The 17,737-nt window shown below is 35.9% G+C and overlaps 4 protein-coding genes, 1 long non-coding RNA gene, 3 other non-coding genes and 1 pseudogene across 17 annotated transcripts; 5 read left to right on the top strand and 4 right to left on the bottom strand.

Moving 5' to 3' along the window:
• Positions 1–127: 127 nt before the first annotated feature.
• AT4G05049 lies at positions 128–373 on the bottom strand (annotated as a pseudogene). The gene is made up of 2 exons: positions 304–373; positions 128–216 (listed from the first exon to the last, which is right to left on the bottom strand).
• A 458-nt stretch (positions 374–831) lies between these two features.
• On the top strand, positions 832–958 carry U49.1. The gene has a single exon (NR_141841.1). It is a non-coding gene; the product is annotated as a U49.1; snoRNA (small nucleolar RNA).
• Positions 959–989: 31 nt separating this feature from the next.
• On the top strand, positions 990–1,142 carry AT4G05055. The gene has a single exon (NR_141842.1). It is a non-coding gene; the product is annotated as an other RNA (small nucleolar RNA).
• A 48-nt stretch (positions 1,143–1,190) lies between these two features.
• AT4G05045 lies at positions 1,191–1,219 on the top strand. The gene has a single exon (NR_141840.1). It is a non-coding gene; the product is annotated as an other RNA (small nucleolar RNA).
• Positions 1,220–4,889: 3,670 nt separating this feature from the next.
• On the top strand, positions 4,890–5,281 carry AT4G05025. Its single transcript, NR_141839.1, has one exon. It is a non-coding gene; the product is annotated as an other RNA (long non-coding RNA).
• Positions 5,282–5,645: 364 nt separating this feature from the next.
• AT4G05040 (ankyrin repeat family protein) lies at positions 5,646–9,342 on the bottom strand. 7 transcript variants are annotated; one of them, NM_001203751.2, is made up of 6 exons: positions 8,999–9,290; positions 8,606–8,701; positions 8,214–8,335; positions 7,190–8,055; positions 6,568–7,097; positions 5,646–6,491 (listed from the first exon to the last, which is right to left on the bottom strand). In NM_001203751.2, exons 4-6 carry the CDS (start codon positions 8,046–8,048, stop codon positions 6,162–6,164), a joined length of 1,719 nt encoding a protein of 572 aa, NP_001190680.1. In that variant the 5' UTR covers positions 8,049–8,055; positions 8,214–8,335; positions 8,606–8,701; positions 8,999–9,290; the 3' UTR covers positions 5,646–6,161. The 7 variants fall into 7 exon arrangements, with proteins under 7 accessions (NP_001190680.1, NP_567285.1, NP_001190679.1 ...); NM_001203750.2 differs by having other exon boundaries at positions 5,657–6,491; positions 9,224–9,342; NM_116743.3 differs by having other exon boundaries at positions 7,190–8,335; positions 8,999–9,247.
• A 619-nt stretch (positions 9,343–9,961) lies between these two features.
• On the top strand, positions 9,962–11,259 carry AT4G05030 (Copper transport protein family; the record flags this gene model as incomplete). Of its 2 annotated transcripts, NM_116742.2 has the most annotated exons (4): positions 9,962–10,001; positions 10,088–10,155; positions 10,609–10,684; positions 10,998–11,236. In NM_116742.2, 4 exons carry the CDS (start codon positions 9,962–9,964, stop codon positions 11,144–11,146), a joined length of 333 nt encoding a protein of 110 aa, NP_567284.1. In that variant the 3' UTR covers positions 11,147–11,236. The 2 variants fall into 2 exon arrangements, with proteins under 2 accessions (NP_567284.1, NP_001329393.1); NM_001340526.1 differs by lacking the exons at positions 9,962–10,001; positions 10,088–10,155 and adding an exon at positions 10,389–10,496 and having other exon boundaries at positions 10,998–11,259.
• A 77-nt stretch (positions 11,260–11,336) lies between these two features.
• Positions 11,337–15,509, bottom strand: NDB2 (NAD(P)H dehydrogenase B2). Of its 2 annotated transcripts, NM_001203749.1 has the most exons (11): positions 15,096–15,315; positions 14,429–14,705; positions 14,131–14,334; positions 13,734–13,984; positions 13,392–13,608; positions 13,181–13,285; positions 12,819–13,094; positions 12,598–12,719; positions 12,364–12,474; positions 11,900–12,019; positions 11,341–11,801 (listed from the first exon to the last, which is right to left on the bottom strand). In NM_001203749.1, the coding sequence occupies exons 1-11, from the start codon at positions 15,182–15,184 to the stop codon at positions 11,714–11,716; spliced, it is 1,860 nt and encodes a 619-aa protein (NP_001190678.1). In that variant the 5' UTR covers positions 15,185–15,315; the 3' UTR covers positions 11,341–11,713. The 2 variants fall into 2 exon arrangements, with proteins under 2 accessions (NP_567283.1, NP_001190678.1); NM_116741.4 differs by lacking the exon at positions 12,364–12,474 and having other exon boundaries at positions 11,337–11,801; positions 15,096–15,509.
• A 218-nt stretch (positions 15,510–15,727) lies between these two features.
• Positions 15,728–16,896, bottom strand: AT4G05018 (uncharacterized protein). The gene has a single exon (NM_001125463.2). The coding sequence runs from the start codon at positions 16,521–16,523 to the stop codon at positions 15,816–15,818; it is 708 nt and encodes a 235-aa protein (NP_001118935.1). The 5' UTR covers positions 16,524–16,896; the 3' UTR covers positions 15,728–15,815.
• Positions 16,897–17,737: the final 841 nt, after the last annotated feature.

The following is a 17,737-nucleotide window of genomic DNA, read 5'->3' as shown; positions in this document are numbered from 1 at the left end:
TATAAGTGTGCCAGTAAAGTGCAGTGCGAATTTGAAACAATGTTTTAAGCACTTTCAAAAACATGTGCAAGCAAAAACAGGGGACAATACAATGAGATGTAGAGGAGACTGCAAGATGCTGAGTCTATCAGCAAGATCCCCAAGTTCTGATATGAACAGAGCCTTCTCCTTCACTAAACTCTGATTTGTTTGATTCAAACTCAATTTCCTCTCCATCTGCAACATTTGTAACACAATTATACACACTTTTCTTAAAAAAGAGAGGAAAAACCTATAAAACAAGAGTACATGAGAAGACAGTACCTTTCTCTAAGATTATATGCACAACACAAAACGGAACCGCAGCATAAAGATCAACTCCTTGCAGCGTCATCCAAGTGGTTTCCCTAGAGCCATGAGATCCACACGTGGGACCACATTTGTTGAACCAATGGTTTGGTTTCTGTCCCAATCATCGTAGAAGGAACAAAGACTAGTAGTCTTTGTAGTTAGAGCTCTTCTCTTTCTACTACCACAATCTACTGGCCCAATAATATTTTATTCAGCCCAAAATACATATAGGCTCTTAATGGGCTATATGGTAACTCGATCAAACGCTTGGGTTTGAAGTTATGCCGCCTCGTACACGTTAGGGTTTCAAGTTATATGCCGCCTCGTACACGCTAGGGCTTTAAGTTATGCCGCCACAAATACCCTCTATATAAATACAGATTCTCTTCTCCCTCTTTCTCATATCTTCAACAACGTTTTCTTCTATCTTAGTTTTTTCTTCTTTTGGTTCTCTGTTTACTTGAAATCGTTTAATGTTTGGTTACGAGTTTTGATTGTTATAAACCCGATGAAGAAGCAATCCCAAAAGATAGGAAGTGCCGTATGACACTTTACACAACAGCTAGCGTGACTGAATTCGTTCTGTGTCTGCTGTGTGGTTGATTTGACAAGGGTCCGCTGAGGGTTTTTTCTTTTTGTTTTCTTCTAAATTGTAGAAATTGTCTGATGCCACGTCGAAGGTAGCTCTTTTTTTTGGGGCAATGATCCTAACTCGACGCTATATTAGACATAAACAAATGTACGTGTTTCGCTTACTGATAGGAACCTGTGGATCTTGTTTTACGATCTACGGAGCCATAGCGATTACAATTTTCTTTTTTGTTGAAAAAACTAGTTTTGATTTGGTTATTGGGGAGATTACCGATGATGATTTTTGCTAATCTGTGTGTTTTAGGCAAGTATTTCAGTTTTGAGTTTGGCTTATAATCATGTACCAATTTGAGCTTTGAACCAATTCGAGTTTTGTTTAAGTATCAATTAAACCAAAAAAAAAATGGTCAAGAGATTGTGTTAATGGTTATTGAACTGGCATTCTCACAATGAAACATGATCTTACTGAAATAAAGTAGATGAAGTTTAATTTTGACCCAAAAAAATCTAGCGACCACTACCAAAAGAGAATACCAGAAATTAATGTAAGTGAATATTTAGGGTATGACTAGTAATTAGGAAGGAATAATCTGATGATTTTGTTAATGGACGAAGTGTAGAACTCTTCATGGTTATCTCCTCTGAATGATCTAAACTTGACCCACCAAGCCATGCCTCACACTTTAACAAACAAACAAAAAAAAGCCCTTCTCTGTCTTTCTTTGGACAAAGCATTGTGTTATGGTATCAAAATTCCTGAGAAAGAGTTACGAAAACCCCTAAAAACACACACCAAAAGTTACTGCAGAGAAAATATCAACTCCTGGAAGCATCGTCCCTGTGGTCTTTTACTAGAAGTCTAGAATATTGTGGATCTAAAGTGATTAGTGACTTAAATTTGATAAAAATAGCTTTGAGTTAAAAGTAATTAGGAAATTAGTTTTACATCACATAGAAAATAGAAATCTAAAGGACTTCTATAAAAAATTTGTCCATATATATCTTTTTTTTTTGGAGAATGCCAATTTGGATCAAAATACCTCTACTCTATATTTTAAGCATTTTTGAAAAAGTTTAATCTTGATAACATCTTCTAGAAAAAAAAATATAGTTGATTTGAAAAAAAAAAATTGTTATTTAGTTGAAAAAGTTATTTTTTTGATAGATAAAGTTTTGTCTAAATTTCTTAAAAAACGATTTCTAGTGATCTACTTAGTTTATAATTTCTATTCTAATATTTTGTACATATTCTACGATATTTAGACAATTTTTCTTTCTAACTTAGAAAATAGGATATTCAATATCTAAAAATTGTAGAACATGTATTCTAAAATTTCCTTCATGTTCTAAACTATGTGTGAAATTGTATTCTAAGAATTTTTATAGTTTCTGAAAACAGTAGAAAACGTTTTCTAAGAAATTTTCACTTTTAGAATTTATATTCTAACCAAATTTAGAATTTTGTTTCTAAACTATTTAGAATTCCTAGATATAGAAAGTGAATCTTTGAAAAAGGAAAGTAAATATTTATTAAATATTACGTTTTAATAGTATATTTTCTGTTAAGATTACGATTTTTACTGGATTTAGAAAACAAATTCTAATTTTTTTAGAATACAAAAAAAAAACGCCCAAAAATAAATTGTAAACAAACGATTTGTGCCCTAGTCGATTTGTGCCATATTATTGATCTCTTCTTCTTCACGTTCTTCCTTTTCCATCTCGTATTCTGTTTTTCATTATGCATATCTATGTGAGGAGTAGTATGTGGAGATTGTAGGATAACAAGGAGTGGAGATTTATTTTTGATGAAAAAATCGTGGGAGATTGCTGTTTTTGGAATTGACTACAACTTTCAAACGAATGTAAACCCCAATGATATGCTCTCAACTTCTCAAGGTCCATCACCAACTTGATGTATTTTACTTTGATATTTTTCTTCTCATCCCTAGCAACCACTATTCAGCAATCACACACAGATAAACAAACCTTACCCGGTCTACTTCATCCCACATGTGAACTTCTGATAATTGCTTATCCATGAAGGTCTTAATGCATATAGTGTTCCCTTTCTTAAGCAACTTGCTCCAAAACCCCTTGTCATCTCTCTAAGAATCTAAATCATGCCTAAAATCATCTTCGTATTTCAAACCAGTCACTGCATAGAATTCTTGCATAGAAAATCGAAGAGGCTTGTTTCCAAACACAAACCAGAGTTCATGTTTCTTCCTAGTTACCAACTGTCTACACATTAAGCTATGCACCGTACGAGCAGAGTATCCTAAACGGCTTTCAAATATGGCAAAGACGTGTGCAAACTGAGGATCACTCTTCACTTCTTTATACTCTAATGGCAAAGCTTTCTTGATTCTCTGAAGGATGCTGTTTTGTAGAAGTTGTTGATTTTTCCAACAAAAGGCTCTCTACCATGTCTGAATAAGCGCTTCGGATACTCCTTATCAATGTGTGCACATAACAATCACTTATATATTAATAAAACAAGAGATAATAGCTGCAGAGTTATTAGTAAATAGCTCTCATGAGAAACAAAAATAAATTGTATCTTAAAGTACTTGAACTCATACTCGTGATGCCTTCATCGGTTTCCATTAAGAAGATAAACCACAGACGTAATATAGATCAAAAGCCTGAAAAAACAAAGTACACACTTTAGCTTCAGCAAAATATTGAATGTAATAGACAACACACTTAGCAAGTTAGAGGATGAACACGATATAGCTTCATTAACCAAATGTTTGGTGTTTTGAGACCATAAAGTGTAAAAGTTAACATGTAGATCCGACAAGAACCGCTACTTTAGTTTCTCCAGAAGTCAAATTAAACACCTCATCAAAACCATCAAAGTACGTGAAGATATGAATCTGTTCTCGATGAAAAGGGAAACTAGTAACTAATCAATAAGAAAAAGGAAGACTTTTTATCCAAATCAAGTTCAACTCCTCGATAAGAACAAAACCTACCACCGCCACCTTTTTTTATGGATTCTCATAAACCTAAGCTAAATCTAAAAACCAGAGTCAACAGAAGATGGGTTCATGGATTCGTAAGGCTTGGGATTTGATCCAATCAAGAAGAGGAAAGACAAAACAAGAAGCCAAATATGAGAATTGGATTAGTCTTCTCCATAGAAACAGAATGGACAACGACAAAACTAAACATACCCATTGTACACAAACTCAATAGAAACCATTTCTTTGATGCATCAAAATCAAAGTTTAGGGGATAAAAAAAAAACAGAGATCGAACACATTTGTCTGAAAGTTATCAAAGACCGAATATGCAAATACTACACAACAAACAACCGAAAAAGTCATAACTACAACTGCAAAAAACAGCACAAAGGACGATGAATCCAATAATTACGTTATGAACCCGAACACTTTAACCTTCAAATTGTCTATATTCCAACAAAGAATCTAGCTAAACTTAAAACAAAACTAAAACACCCAAATGCTCCCTAACATTATGACTAACCAAAACCCTAACAAGAGAAACTATGTAGCTGCTCAAGAAATTATGTAGTTGCTCAAGTAATGCTCTCTAATATTTTCAAATACATATCGTCACTAATGAATCCAATAATTATTCCACATCTACAAAAGAATCATCACAAAGCAATTAAAGAACAAAGCAAATCGAATAACATAAACCCTACAGATTGAATCTACTTAGCAATTTAATCTAGTACATATCTAAATTGTAATAGTAAATCAACCTAAAAACAAAACAAAACTCAAACACCACAAATCATAAACAAGAACACAAACCCGAAAACAAAATTTCTAAACTTCTCTTGCAATATACATACAATTCAATTATCAATTTCCCACATTTAAGCAAAATCAAACCAAACTTCAATTGAAAATTGTATCTCTCATGAATTGAAAATTGAAAAGGTAGATGCATGGAACCGAAAAGAAAAAAAAAATAGAGGGAGACAAACAAGGAACCATGCAATCACCGGTGGGAGGAGTCGACTGAAATTGCCGGCGGAAGGAAACTAGTGAATCGCCGGCGAGAAGGGTTCGAGAGCAATTGATGATTAGAGTGAGAGGACTCGAGTTAAATCGCCAGAGGCTAAACCAAGGGTGAGAGGACTCGAGTTAATCGCCGGCAGAAGGGTTCGAGAGCAATTGATGATTAGAGTGAGATGACTCGAGTTAAATCGCCAGAGGCTAAACCAAGGGTGAGAGGACTCGAGTTAATCGCCGGCGAGAAGGGTTCGAGAGCAATTGATGATTAGAGTGAGATAACTCGAGTTAAATCGCCAGAGGCTAAACCAAGGGTGAGAGGACTCGAGTTAATCGCCGGCGGGAGGAATGGACTGAATCGCTGATGTGAAATAGGACTGAATTGCCGGCGAAAGAGGTGGGTCTTTTTTTTGTTTCCTTTGACTGTCACGTTTCGATACACGGAAGGGCTATGTTGCAGGAGATTTTTCATATTATGGTTTGACCTGTATTTATTTGACATGAAGGTTTATCTTGCAAAAAAAAAAAATTGAGGTTTTTTTTGCACAAAATCCTTTTGTTTTCAAACGGAGTTATCGATGTCACGTCATCGATACACGGGAGGGTTGTATTGCGGGTGACTTTAAAAATGGTAGGATTGACTTGCATAATTCAGACTTGAATGGTAAACTTGCAAACAAAATTGACTTAGAGAGTTATTTTGCAGAAAACCCCAAAAAAAAAGAATAGATGGACAATTTTTTTGTAGATATTATTTAAATTTAATTTCTCCAAATGAAATTATAGAACAGAATCTTTGTGTGAAACAAAAATAGTTTATTTTCCCTCTATTAATTTGCCATTCTTTTTTTTTTTGACACAAATTAAAGTTGATCATTGACTATTTGACTCTTTTGGCCATTCATAAGTTAAGGAGCTTAATCTTTCTTCGGCCTCATCAAATGACGGAGTCTAGGAATTAAACGGCCCGATCGAGATCCTGACACCAACTCTTGATAACACATACAAAGATCGAGATAAACACATGACGCGGGAGAAACGTTTGATAGCTGTAGCATGACGTGGGGGGCAAGGATACTGGTCGCCCAATAGAAGAAGAACGCCGATATTAAGGAAATGATGACTACAAACCATTTCACATGCCCAACCGCAGTAACCACACCACAAAGGAATGCCAATGGCATGCAGAGTAGAGAAAAAAGCAGTAAGGGCAAGGCCACATTTAAGGATGATGAAACGAGTGATGGATCACCCAACTGCGCCCATATATATAAGAGTACATATTGATGCAACTGATGTTTGCATTGCCAATATGTCAAATAGCAGAAAAAAGAAGAGATTTGGGTCAGTGGTCAAAGTTGCTCTTCCTAAGTGTGGAGCAGAGCTATTAAAGCCACCTGGTATTGTAAAACCTGCAGCAAACGTCATTGTGGCTACAAGTGCTGCTACCAGTAGAAGAGTGTTGACGTAATCTCTGCTCTTTTCATGGTCTAGTGGTTCTGATGGTTTTGTTAACGACTTAACAGATCCACAACCCCTAAACGCGTGAGCGTCTAATAAGAATGCCAGTGTCAACCTCTGTAATCCAAAAATGGCCAAGCTATAAAATCATTAATGTGTGATCAAATGGTATGATATAGGGAATCAGGCATACCTCATGAAAGATGTAGTTGGGTTTCAGCACTGACTCGGCAATACCCCTAGCTGTTAAGCCGTTATCGTTTCGTAGTTGCAGTATCTTTACATCCGAAGCTAGCGTTCTAATTGATCGGTAGCGCCAATTTAGGACAGCAAGGTGCAAAGGTGTATTACCATCCACATCTTGACCAACACCCAAATGTTTTGTATCATCACTTCGCATCAACGATTTTACAAGATTATGTTCCCCAATCTTTGCTGCAATGTGGAGAACGTTCTGGCCAAGTTTGTTGAGCATGTGTTTTGAATGTGGACAACGTTTTAGAATCTCTTTGACAATTCTGATATGGCCGTTCTCTGCAGCCGTATGTATTGGAAAAGAACCATCTTCGTCACAGACATAAACATTCTTTGTTGATCGGTCTAACAGGTTGCATACTCCTTTATAAAACCCTATGGATGCTGCAAAGGATAGACAAGTCCTTCCTTCTTCATCTCGCTCGTCCTCAAGACTTGGATATTCGTTAAGAATAACATCAAGGACACCTGCTCAAACAATTGGGAACAACAATTAGCATAACGCAGCTGGTTTTACATAAGAAATTTGAACAGACTAAATGCCAAAGCGAGAGATAAACCTATACTTCTGGCATTCAAAGCAACATGTACAAGATGTTTTCTCCCTTCCAACTTTGAATCTAAGTTAGAGTTCCTCCCTTCAAGGTCATTGTTACCTGCGGTTTTCAAAATTTCTTTCACAAGAGTCACATCTCCAGCTTCTACTGCCATGTACAAGGAAGATATTCCCTCATTATTTTCAAGAAAAGAAGCATTCTGGTTCTCGTTCACCAGAGAGGCAGCCATCTCCATATAGCGTCCTTCAATGGCCAAGTGCAGAGCAGTATTTCCATATTTGTCTCTGAGAACATATGGATTTAGTCTCTCTCTATCTTCTTCAGCCAGTCTATCTGAAAAAAATGTTACCGACGCAACAAGAGCCTCAACAATAGCCGAATGACCGGCATGAGCTGCCACATGAAGCGGAAGCTGATCCTTGAAGTTTAACTCCAATACAAGGCATGGGCATTCAGAGATAATGTTCTTCACTAGTTCTAGATGACCCCATCTAGCAGCAAGATGAAGAACTGAATCTCCTCTATCGCTCTTGAGACATGCCATTGGCGTTCCAACGCCTTTCAACATCTCCAGACACTCTTTGTCCCCATCACTCAGTCCGCTAAAAACTTCCGTATTCATCTGGACATTTTCACCCGGGAGATGGAAAAGATCCGATAATTTGAGGTTGTTGAGGAACTCTAGCCCAGATTCATTGTCTCCCATAGGTGGCGTGGCGCCATCTCCTCCTCGTGAACAGAGTTTGCTTGCGACTTTGTTTATCAGATTCATTGGGAAGTATCTTTTTTTCTGTTGGTCATGAGACACATCCGTTGACCTCTGTGCCTCAATTCTATCTAGATGTGCTTCAGAACTGTCCATCACAATCCTAAAATCATCACACAAAAATCGTTTGAAAACACATATTTAAGTTCCCCAACCACCAAAAAAAAAAGTCAATGATACCAAGAAGAGGGGGCAGAGAGAGAGATACCAAAAAACACATATTTAAGTTCCCCAACCACCAAAAAAAAAAGTCAATGATACCAAGTAAAAGAAGGATGATTTGCTAATTCTTGACAGGGGAAAGAGACTACAAGTTAGTCCGTTTATATCACTTCCTTGTGCCATGTGCGTGGCGAGAGCTTACTGTTCTGTGTAATGGTCACCTATAAATTAAGGGAATGTCTTTCTTTAATCAGAAAATAATTAGAGTAAGCATCCAATGCAGAGTTAATGGAAGCCAGGTCTTTTATTTTCAATCAGAAAATGTCAACGTTCTTATCGTCTTAACCACCTCAAACATGACATTGTCTCAAACTAGAAATGTAATTCACAAAGAGGTTTCATATGGAAAGCGAGAGATTCAGAAAAGACCTGATTTACAAGTTATAAAGCACACTATTAGAAAGATATACATGAACACTTCTATATTATACCTGTTCAGTAAACGCAAGTATTTGCTTCATGAAGATCTTATTAGTGTCTTTGCACACCACTGGTTTCTGAATTAATGCCATCTCTGTCCCAAAAGACTGAAAGAAGGAAGTTTATAAAGTATAAGAAACCAAATTCTATTCTTTGTTATTGAAACAACCAAACCCTATAACAACTAAGCTATTCATTTATGCAATATAAAAGTTTCTTGAGGGTAAGACATTTCTATACAGTTTTTTTCACCAAAATCAAAATGCAGATTTCACAATCTTTGGTTTGGCTATTCACTGACCAATTTTCCATAACACAACATAGAAAATTAACCTAAAGACACAAAGCTCAGAACCCTTGATAACAAAACAACAAGGAAAGACTCAAAGACTGTCAATTGGTACCTCATACAAAAGAGAGATTTTCAACTGTGGAGAGCTGTCAACTAGTACCTACTAGTCATTTTTTATTACAATTTAGAACACACATTCATTATAAACGTACATCGATTGAGACCAAATCAGAGCATAGAAAATGAAAACCCTCACACGATTCGGATAGAAACAAGAGAAAGAGGAATAAGTTAATTGAAAAGTTTGAAACTTTAAGGGATTCGGGAAGAAACTCACTTCAATTTCAGAAAAGTTGGGCTTGGGAAGGACTCATATGGCAGACGAACAGAGAAGACGAGGAGAGTCGCAAAAGATAGAGGGAGAGAGAGAGACACGACGTCGTTTCAGGAGGAAAAACAAAACCAACTTAAAACGACGGTTAAACCATTAACCGGTGGTTGAACCGGTTTTACCCGCGAACTGATCAACCCGTTTTTGGACCTACCCGAATATACTTTTTTTTTTTTAAACTATGTATGTATCAGTGTCAAGCGGGCCAAAGACTCACGGGCTAGTACCATGATGGAGCGGGTTTGGACACTATATTATATATCCGAAAAATAACGGGTCTTGCGGATCGGCCAAAACGGATTACGGATTTTAGTGGACTTGACCCACGGTTTGGCGGATTGACCTGCAGACTACAAATATTCAATAAAAATAAATAAATAATTTGTAAGAATAATTAATTTTACTTAATTATGAATCCTATTATAATATGTAAAATATGTAACAATATGAAGAAATTAAATTTTTTAAATTGTAATATTTACAAAAAGTATTTATTAAAAATTAAATTAAATTAAAAATAACTAAAATTAATATTTAAAATATATATATTTATTATTTTTTAAATATAAAAACTAAGCCTACGGATCGGTCCATAAACTTGTTGGGTTTAGCAGGGCGAACCTGGAGAAAGTTATTTTGTCTGCGGTCCTAGCGGACTGCTCCGTTGCAGTCCATCTAAAACTAATGGCCATTGTGGGCCGGTCCGTTCGACACCTCTTTGCAAGTAGGATGTAGTGCCGTTTCTTTGTTTACAATTTTCAGTTTGCTAAATTTTATTTGGTTTTAAGGTTAATAATTTGTTTTATTCAGAAACACGAAATAAGGGACTAGTTTCCTTTCGGGCCTTTTATAATTCAGGACCGGTCGTGGTCCTCACGGTACTGACTTTTTAGATGTGCATGATAAAAATCTAACCTTTACCTAACCAAATCTAACCCTTATGAGTCAAGCAATACCTTATATTGTCCACTTAAACGTCAACATTTATACTAATATTAACTACGAAGCAGTTGCATGAAAATTACTCTGCGATTTCGTAGCAAATAATAGTACAAATAAAATATGCATATTAATACATGTTAAGCAATGTGCCATAAGAAAATGAGACAAAGACAGAAGCACTTCTATATTTACACACGTAAATTATAGTAATCATTTATACCAAAAGGACAAAAAAAATAAGGTTTCATTTTCTCCAAGAGGTTCCAAAATGGCCAAGGTACGCTAAAAACATTTGTATTCTAAAAGTCTAACATATATACGGAAGGTTTTAGGATGAAGTATATACGTAGCAGTATTATTATTTGTAATATTGGAATTTTCATGAGCAGAAAATCTTGATGTCGGTAAGTATGAGGTGCGACAAATGTCGTTCAGAAGCCCTCAAGATCGGAGCCAAAACCACTGGTAAGATATCAATTAGAATCCAAATATATATATCGAACCGGCATTTGACTATGCTATGCAGGGCCGGCTCAAACTTCTTAAAGACCTTGTGCTGATTTATAGAAATTGGCTTTAGTTAATACTGTTTTTTAATTACTGAAAATTTTGGACCCTAAAACCTCAAGTAAAATTGGAAAAAAATTTAATGACCCTGTGCTTTTGCTCCTCTGGCACCCCCCTAGAGCCGGCACTGATGCTATGGATAGCAAATTATATTCGTTCTAATTCGCTTGATGGAATGATCTCATATTCTCATGTTTAAATAACGGAGCAGGAGTGACGTTTGTGGGAATAGAAGGAGAAGAGAAAGACAAAGTGGTGGTGATCGGAGAAGGTGTCGACGCCGCATGTTTAGTTGTCCGGCTTCGCAAGAAAGTTGGTTTCGCTGATATTATCAGCGTCACAGATGTTGACGACACTTAAAAAAACAAGTCTTATTCTAGATTCACTTTTTCAAATTCAACTTTTCAACAATTGATTATGTAATTTCTCTGTTTTCCTAGCCACTTTAATATAAATAAAACAATTGAAAATTTTTTAGTCACTCCATATCTTTAATAAATAACAAGTTAAAACCATTTTAAGCTAATCCACGATATTAAAAATACCAATATTTTGAAAAGAAAAAAAGACCATGATATTGAAGGAGAAAAACAGAGAGCAAGAAATAACAAAACTCAGTTTTAGTCATCGTACTAAACAAAATTTGAGGAAAAAGCTTACAAAAAAAGAGGATATAAAGGTAAAAAGCCAACCTGAAGAATATTTGCAGAGAAAAACAGAGAGTACAATCCTCGGGATCAGCAACGATATGGCCAACGAAACGAGGCAATCTCTCCTCGTTACTTGTGGTCATTATTTTATTACAAAATATAAAAGCCGATTTGGATTTCCATTTTTTAAAGTGAATCAAAACTTTTTCCTCATGAGAAAGTTAGTGTAACTCGTGAGAGAGAGAGATATGTGTATTGGAGCCTTGGAGGTTGAAAATCAGATGCTACTGGAATCTCTACCAAAGATGAAACGCCTCATCCAATCTGAAACCACAAGCACTCTCGTACGCCAGCTCACTTGCTTACTGTTCCAAATCCAAACATTTTCTACCTTAAGTAAAAATTGAAAACATTCCTTTGTGGATTTCATTTTAAAATTTTCAGAACAAGGAAGCATTTTAACCTGGCGTAGACGGAGTACCAGAGCCACTGGCTGCTGTGTCCAATAGAAACCCAATCTCCTGGAAGTTGTGCTGCCGTTTGCTCCCCTCCCAGTGGTGCAAATTGTCCCAGATGCCTATACCTGTCACCATACCAAACCATACCCAAATATTATTTGAGTCCAAACACCAAAACCGGATTTCACAATTTTTTTATTGTGTTTCTATATCCAAAGGACCTTCAAACCACAATTTCGGCAGTCAAAAACTTTGATCTCTTTTAAAATCCTTCAAATTAAACTTGTACCAAACGGATCAAGACGGTTTCAAGTTGGTTCTAAACCAACAAAAAATATATATATATATATATATATATATATATATATATATATATAATCTGAACCCCAACCAAATCAAAATTAGGATTAAACTACATAAACTCACTAAATGTGCTTCCTAACGTCCTCTTTATCTTTTTCATTCTTACCTAATAATATAAGGAATTAACTCCATCTTTCCTACACCCTTATGGTCCAATGCACATGACTCAGTAGTATCTTGAGACAGAGTTTTGGAAATTCCTCTCAACTTCCATATTCTCAAAAACTATGTAACATTAAGGATCAATGCTTACACACTATATCTACTACGTCACAGTTTTGGTTTGGTTTAATCAACAATAAGACAAAGATATTGGTTCAAATTTTTAGGGAGGACTAACCTGAAGGGGCGGAAACGGTGACGACCTTCTCCTCTCATCCTAATGGGACCTTCTGGACTCTTCTCACACTCTTCCATACGGTCAAAGCATTTAGCTAGGTAAGCACCTTGCTGCGCAGCAACCTTAAAAATCCACATATAACTAATTGATAAGAATCCAGCAAAAATGAGATTTATTGAAGATGAACGAAGACTTAAATTCCTAAACTTCCACCGAATTACCTGTGCAGTAGCTGGAAGAAACTTCACTTGTGAGTCAACCTGAGATAGAGCCGATTTGAACTCTTCGATCTTCAGTTCAATGTTATTCTTAGATACATCATCAGTTTCGGCTTCTTTAAGAAGATCTGCAATGCCACGCATACGTTTACTCTTCAAGTAGAGCTCCACTTGAGGGTATCTAACACAAATGTCATCCATTGCTTCTTGGAACTCTTTGAGAGTCAGTGTCCCAGACTTGTCTTTGTCTGCTTTGCTAAAAATAGCAGAAACATCTTCCTGCAACAAGAAACCACTAATAATTTTGTTTTATAATCCAAAAACATTATTCCAGAGTTTGGGAAGCAATAGAAGCGTCAAATTACCATGACTTTGCGCTGGTTAATGGTTGCGCAATCACCAAGGGCATATATATTATCAGTTCCTTCTACGCGAAGCCATTCATCAGTTGCCAGAGCTCGTCTATTACCCTGAAATTACAAAGACAATTTCTTAGAGCGAGTTGTTGAAATTTGTTTGCTAGGAGATGTTGAAAATTGTAAAGTGTGAGTTTAAATCTAAAGCGCATTACTTTACCTGACCAATTTGTTTCATAAAATCTTTTATCACAGGACGAGTTCCAATACCAGTTGACCAGACAATCATTCCATAAGGAATCGAGGAAACCTCTCCTCCTTTGGTTTTAGCAGATATATCTTTCTCATTCACTTTAGTTACCATCGAGCCAAGTTTCACATCAATTCCATCTCTGCTAAACTTTTCTTCGGCAAACTCAGTGATTCTCTTGTCAAACCTGTGAAAGAAAAGCTTTCCATGAATTAGTAACGAGGTTTTTATGGAAACCTGAAACTTCTAATCGTCTGACCAAAAATTATAGGGAGACGATTGATCAAAAATTTTAGAGTAAAGAAATTTCACATGGTCAGGATGTGGTCTGCGGCCTCCAGAAGCGTGATTCGCACTGAACCCTTGGCTCTAGGATAGAGACTGACTAGATCCTCAGTAACAAAATCATGTAGCTCAGCGGCAAACTCAACACCTGTTGGCCCACCACCAACAACCACAAAATGCAGGATTCTCTTTCTCTCTTCATCGCTTAGTTCTGGTAGACTTGCCTTCTCAAAGGAATCAATTACAGTTTTACGGATTCTCTGAGCATCTTCAACCTCCTATAAGCACATAATGAAACCAATTAAAGCCACAGAAAGTTAACATCCTACAAATGATCACTCTACTTTCACATGCTTTTCAGCTTTAAACTATCAATGCATACCAAGTAGAGCAGGAAAAGGAATTAAGAGCCAAGAGAACATACTTTCAGAAAATGACAGTTCTCCTCCACTCCGGGTATGTTAAAGGTGTTAGACTGAGCTCCAGTAGCAATTACAAGGTAGTCATAGTCAACAGAAAATTCTTTCTTTCCATTTGAACTAAGGCCTTGTTTGGATCGGCAGTAAACCTTCTTGCTAGCTGGATCAATTTTGAAACATTCTGCCTCCAAGTAAGAAGTATCAACATTCTTCTATTTGTCAAGGCAGGAAAACGAATGTGCATTAGCTATTTTTTCAACCAAAATTTCCATTTAGAGTTAGCCATATTTACAGCAGAATTACCTTTCTTCCAATGTTTCGAATAGGCTCAACAACACTACGAGCTTCAACAGTTCCACAAGTAACACTAGGTAGTAAAGGAGTGAAAGCAAAGTAGTTCCGAGGCGATATAATCTGAACCTCATATTGAGAATTGTTCAAATTCTTCAAGAAACTAGTTCCAGCCCATCCAGTTCCGAGCAGCACCACCTTCTTCTTCTTGGTTCCAGTTTCAACAACAGCACCACCATTTGCTCCATAAGATGCGTTTGCCTCAGAATACGCTATAAGTCCACCACCACTATAACAATACACAGAATCTCACATCAGTCAACACAGATCACAACAAAACCTTAAAAACTACACAATCAAATAATCAGAGATCCAGTACTCTAAGATCCAGGACATATAAGCAAAAACAGTAAAACGAAATTTGCAAAATCCAGATGATTGAGTTTCATCGAATCAGATTATGAAACGCGTTCTTCCTGAAATAAACTGGGAGATTCAGAATTTAACAAAAGCAAGTGTTGCGTAAATGATACAACCTAAAGAATCTATTCAACAGATAGTTTTCCCTGGAGAATTTGTTGTTCGTACGTTTCCAGGTAGAGAATTGAAAGGTTTCAACAACAGAGAAACAAGAAAAAAACAGAGAGCTACGAGAATCGTTTTTGAAGAAGATGAAGACCTGATCGTGGAGACGACGAGAATCCTGGTGAGAGAAGGATGATCTTTAAAAGCTTTAGAGAATCTCTCGAAGACACTGAAATTTCTCATTTTCGCTCTTGGTTCGATTCAATCGCTGAGAAGAAGAAGAAGAAGAATTTTTCACACAGTAACGCCAAGAAACCTGGAGAAATTTTAATCTAAGGAGGAAAAGAGAGAGAGATCTAGAGGGGGCCAGGAGATGATTGTGACGGTGGAGAAGTAGAGTTTGTCATACGTTTTGGTTGACCACGTGGCATGCGTGTAAAAGTCGAGTCAAAATAAAATTTAAATGGAAACAAAAACAAATACGAGGTTATGATTGGTTGAGAATATTTATTTGTTTTGTTAATATATTTATTTCAGAGCTACAGTTTCGTCACGTATTAATAATGACATTTAAAACATTATTAATATTGTGGAAGAGAAAGTATAGTAGTTAAATAAATACTTGTCAAACAATCTTGGTGGCCAAGCCAGATCGTCCTCTCTGAATCTGACCATGTTGTTACTTATTATATTTGGTGGAAATGTATTTCATTTTCTTTGTCGACAACTTTTAATATGTTATACGTAAATCGTGACGACATTACACATTAGAGAAATCAAATTCGAGTTTGTTTGTTGAGAATTATAAAATTAGATTTTACTTGACGAATCAAATTATACTCAGAAATCAGAATATTGCTGCCAAAACAAGTTGTTAGAATATTGTTCTCCAGGAATATAAAACTACAAAAAGCGTTTCCGTTTTGATTTCGTATATACAACGCAATTTCTCCGGCGAACCGGAATTCGAATCCGGTTTAAAGATTGACAACGATGGGAATATCTCCACCTTCACGAACCGAGTTCGATCTTTTACATCAATAACCAAATTGTTGTCCAATTCGGAGTCGTAATCCATATCAGATTCCGGTTTAATTGACCTTTCCAGCCTCACGAACCGGGTTGGATCATTTTCACTCATAACCGGGAAATCGCGGTCCAATTCGGAATCAGATTCCGGGTTAAACATCGATAACGATGGAAACCTCTTGATCATCACGAACCGGGTCGGATCTTTTACACCCGTCATCGACTGTTCTTCTTCTTCTTTGTGAATAACTTCCAATGGAGCTCCCAATTTAAAGTTCCATTCCATAAAATCCGGGTTTAAACCGAGACCCGTTTTGAGTTCAGGTCCTATCGAATCCTCATTGCTTCCGGGTCGGGCAATGGATTTCCGGGTCGACCCGAGATGGAGGCAGGAGATTAAGAAAGCTCCGATGAGGAGAGGGACATGGGAAATAAGAATTCGAAGAGAATCTTGAGGGAAATAAAGAAGAAATATAGTGTAGAGTGAAATGAAACAAGAGAACAGAGGATGAGAGAAGAAGATCGTCCATGGGATTTTACCAGTTTCCTCCATTGATAAACTGGAAGAGAACACTTGTGTTACAGTGTTCTAACAAGCTCGTAATATTGAGTGCGGTTAAAATGACTTTTAGTTGTTACCTTTATCTAATCACCATGATTAATTAGTAAAATGTGTAATATGTGAACTCTTTTTCATTAGCCTTAATCCTTATTTATGTTGTGTTAAGAATGGAAATGTGAATCTCTATTTCTTAACCTCAAGATCCGATACATCCTATACATGAGAACATTCCTAGCACATCACTAGAAACATCAATCCTCTCTTAGCATACAACAACAATTAACAAAGCATAAGAAATGAGCAAACTATTCTTATATATGAGTCATTATTAAGCATAATAGATTGTTGGCGTTTGTTTTTTTCACCTATATTTTTACACATTCACAGTATACGGCAATATCATTTTTCAAAAACATGAAAATCATAAAATTTTGATTATTTGATAACAAGTAACTTAATCACGTTTACATAGCGTTAAAACATGTAAAAATGATATACTATTTACCTCTTAATAAATATAGTCCTTTTTAACTCAAACAAAAAAAGCTAGTGCATTTTTTCTTATTTCATATTCTTTCTGTTCTTTTTTGTTTAATCTTTTAGGAAAAACACAAATATTAAGAAAACATATTAAATGTTGTTTTTAAATGTATTGTTCTTTGTGATTTACAATTTTCAATAACTCTAAACCAATGATATTCAATAATTTGTATTAAAGTTTACAATTTATCAATTATAACTAATAACTATTGCATTGAAAACCTAAAAAATAAATCTTTTTGAAATAATTTTTTTTTCTAAACAATCAAGATCGTCATTGATCCTTTTATGATTTATTTTTACAATGCATAGTTAAAGCTATTAAGTATTAACCAATACTCCTGTTAACAAGAAAACGCGTCAAATTTTTGTTTTTGGTTGTTTTTTCCACCTAAAATTGTTATATTGTGTACTTTTTGTCTTTGATGTCCGAATGTTTGACTACGCAAAGCTTTTGTAATTACTCCCATGATGGTAGTTTAGTGGCACTTTTTTGTTGGTCAATGCCAAAAAAGTCGTTTCTCGTTGAAGTCTTCTTCTCTTGACCATTAGAAAATTTACATGACGATTATAATAAAATCCAAAATTAAGTAACCTTTAATCCAAAATCACCTGTTTAGAAAATAAGAGTAAAACAAAGGAAATGACATTTTTGGGGTATTTTG

This window comes from Arabidopsis thaliana, chromosome 4, assembly GCF_000001735.4.
Source record: "Arabidopsis thaliana chromosome 4, partial sequence".
Classification (NCBI taxonomy): domain Eukaryota; kingdom Viridiplantae; phylum Streptophyta; class Magnoliopsida; order Brassicales; family Brassicaceae; genus Arabidopsis; species Arabidopsis thaliana.
Note: the sequence above shows the minus strand (reverse complement) of the source record. Positions and strands in the feature narration are given on the sequence as shown.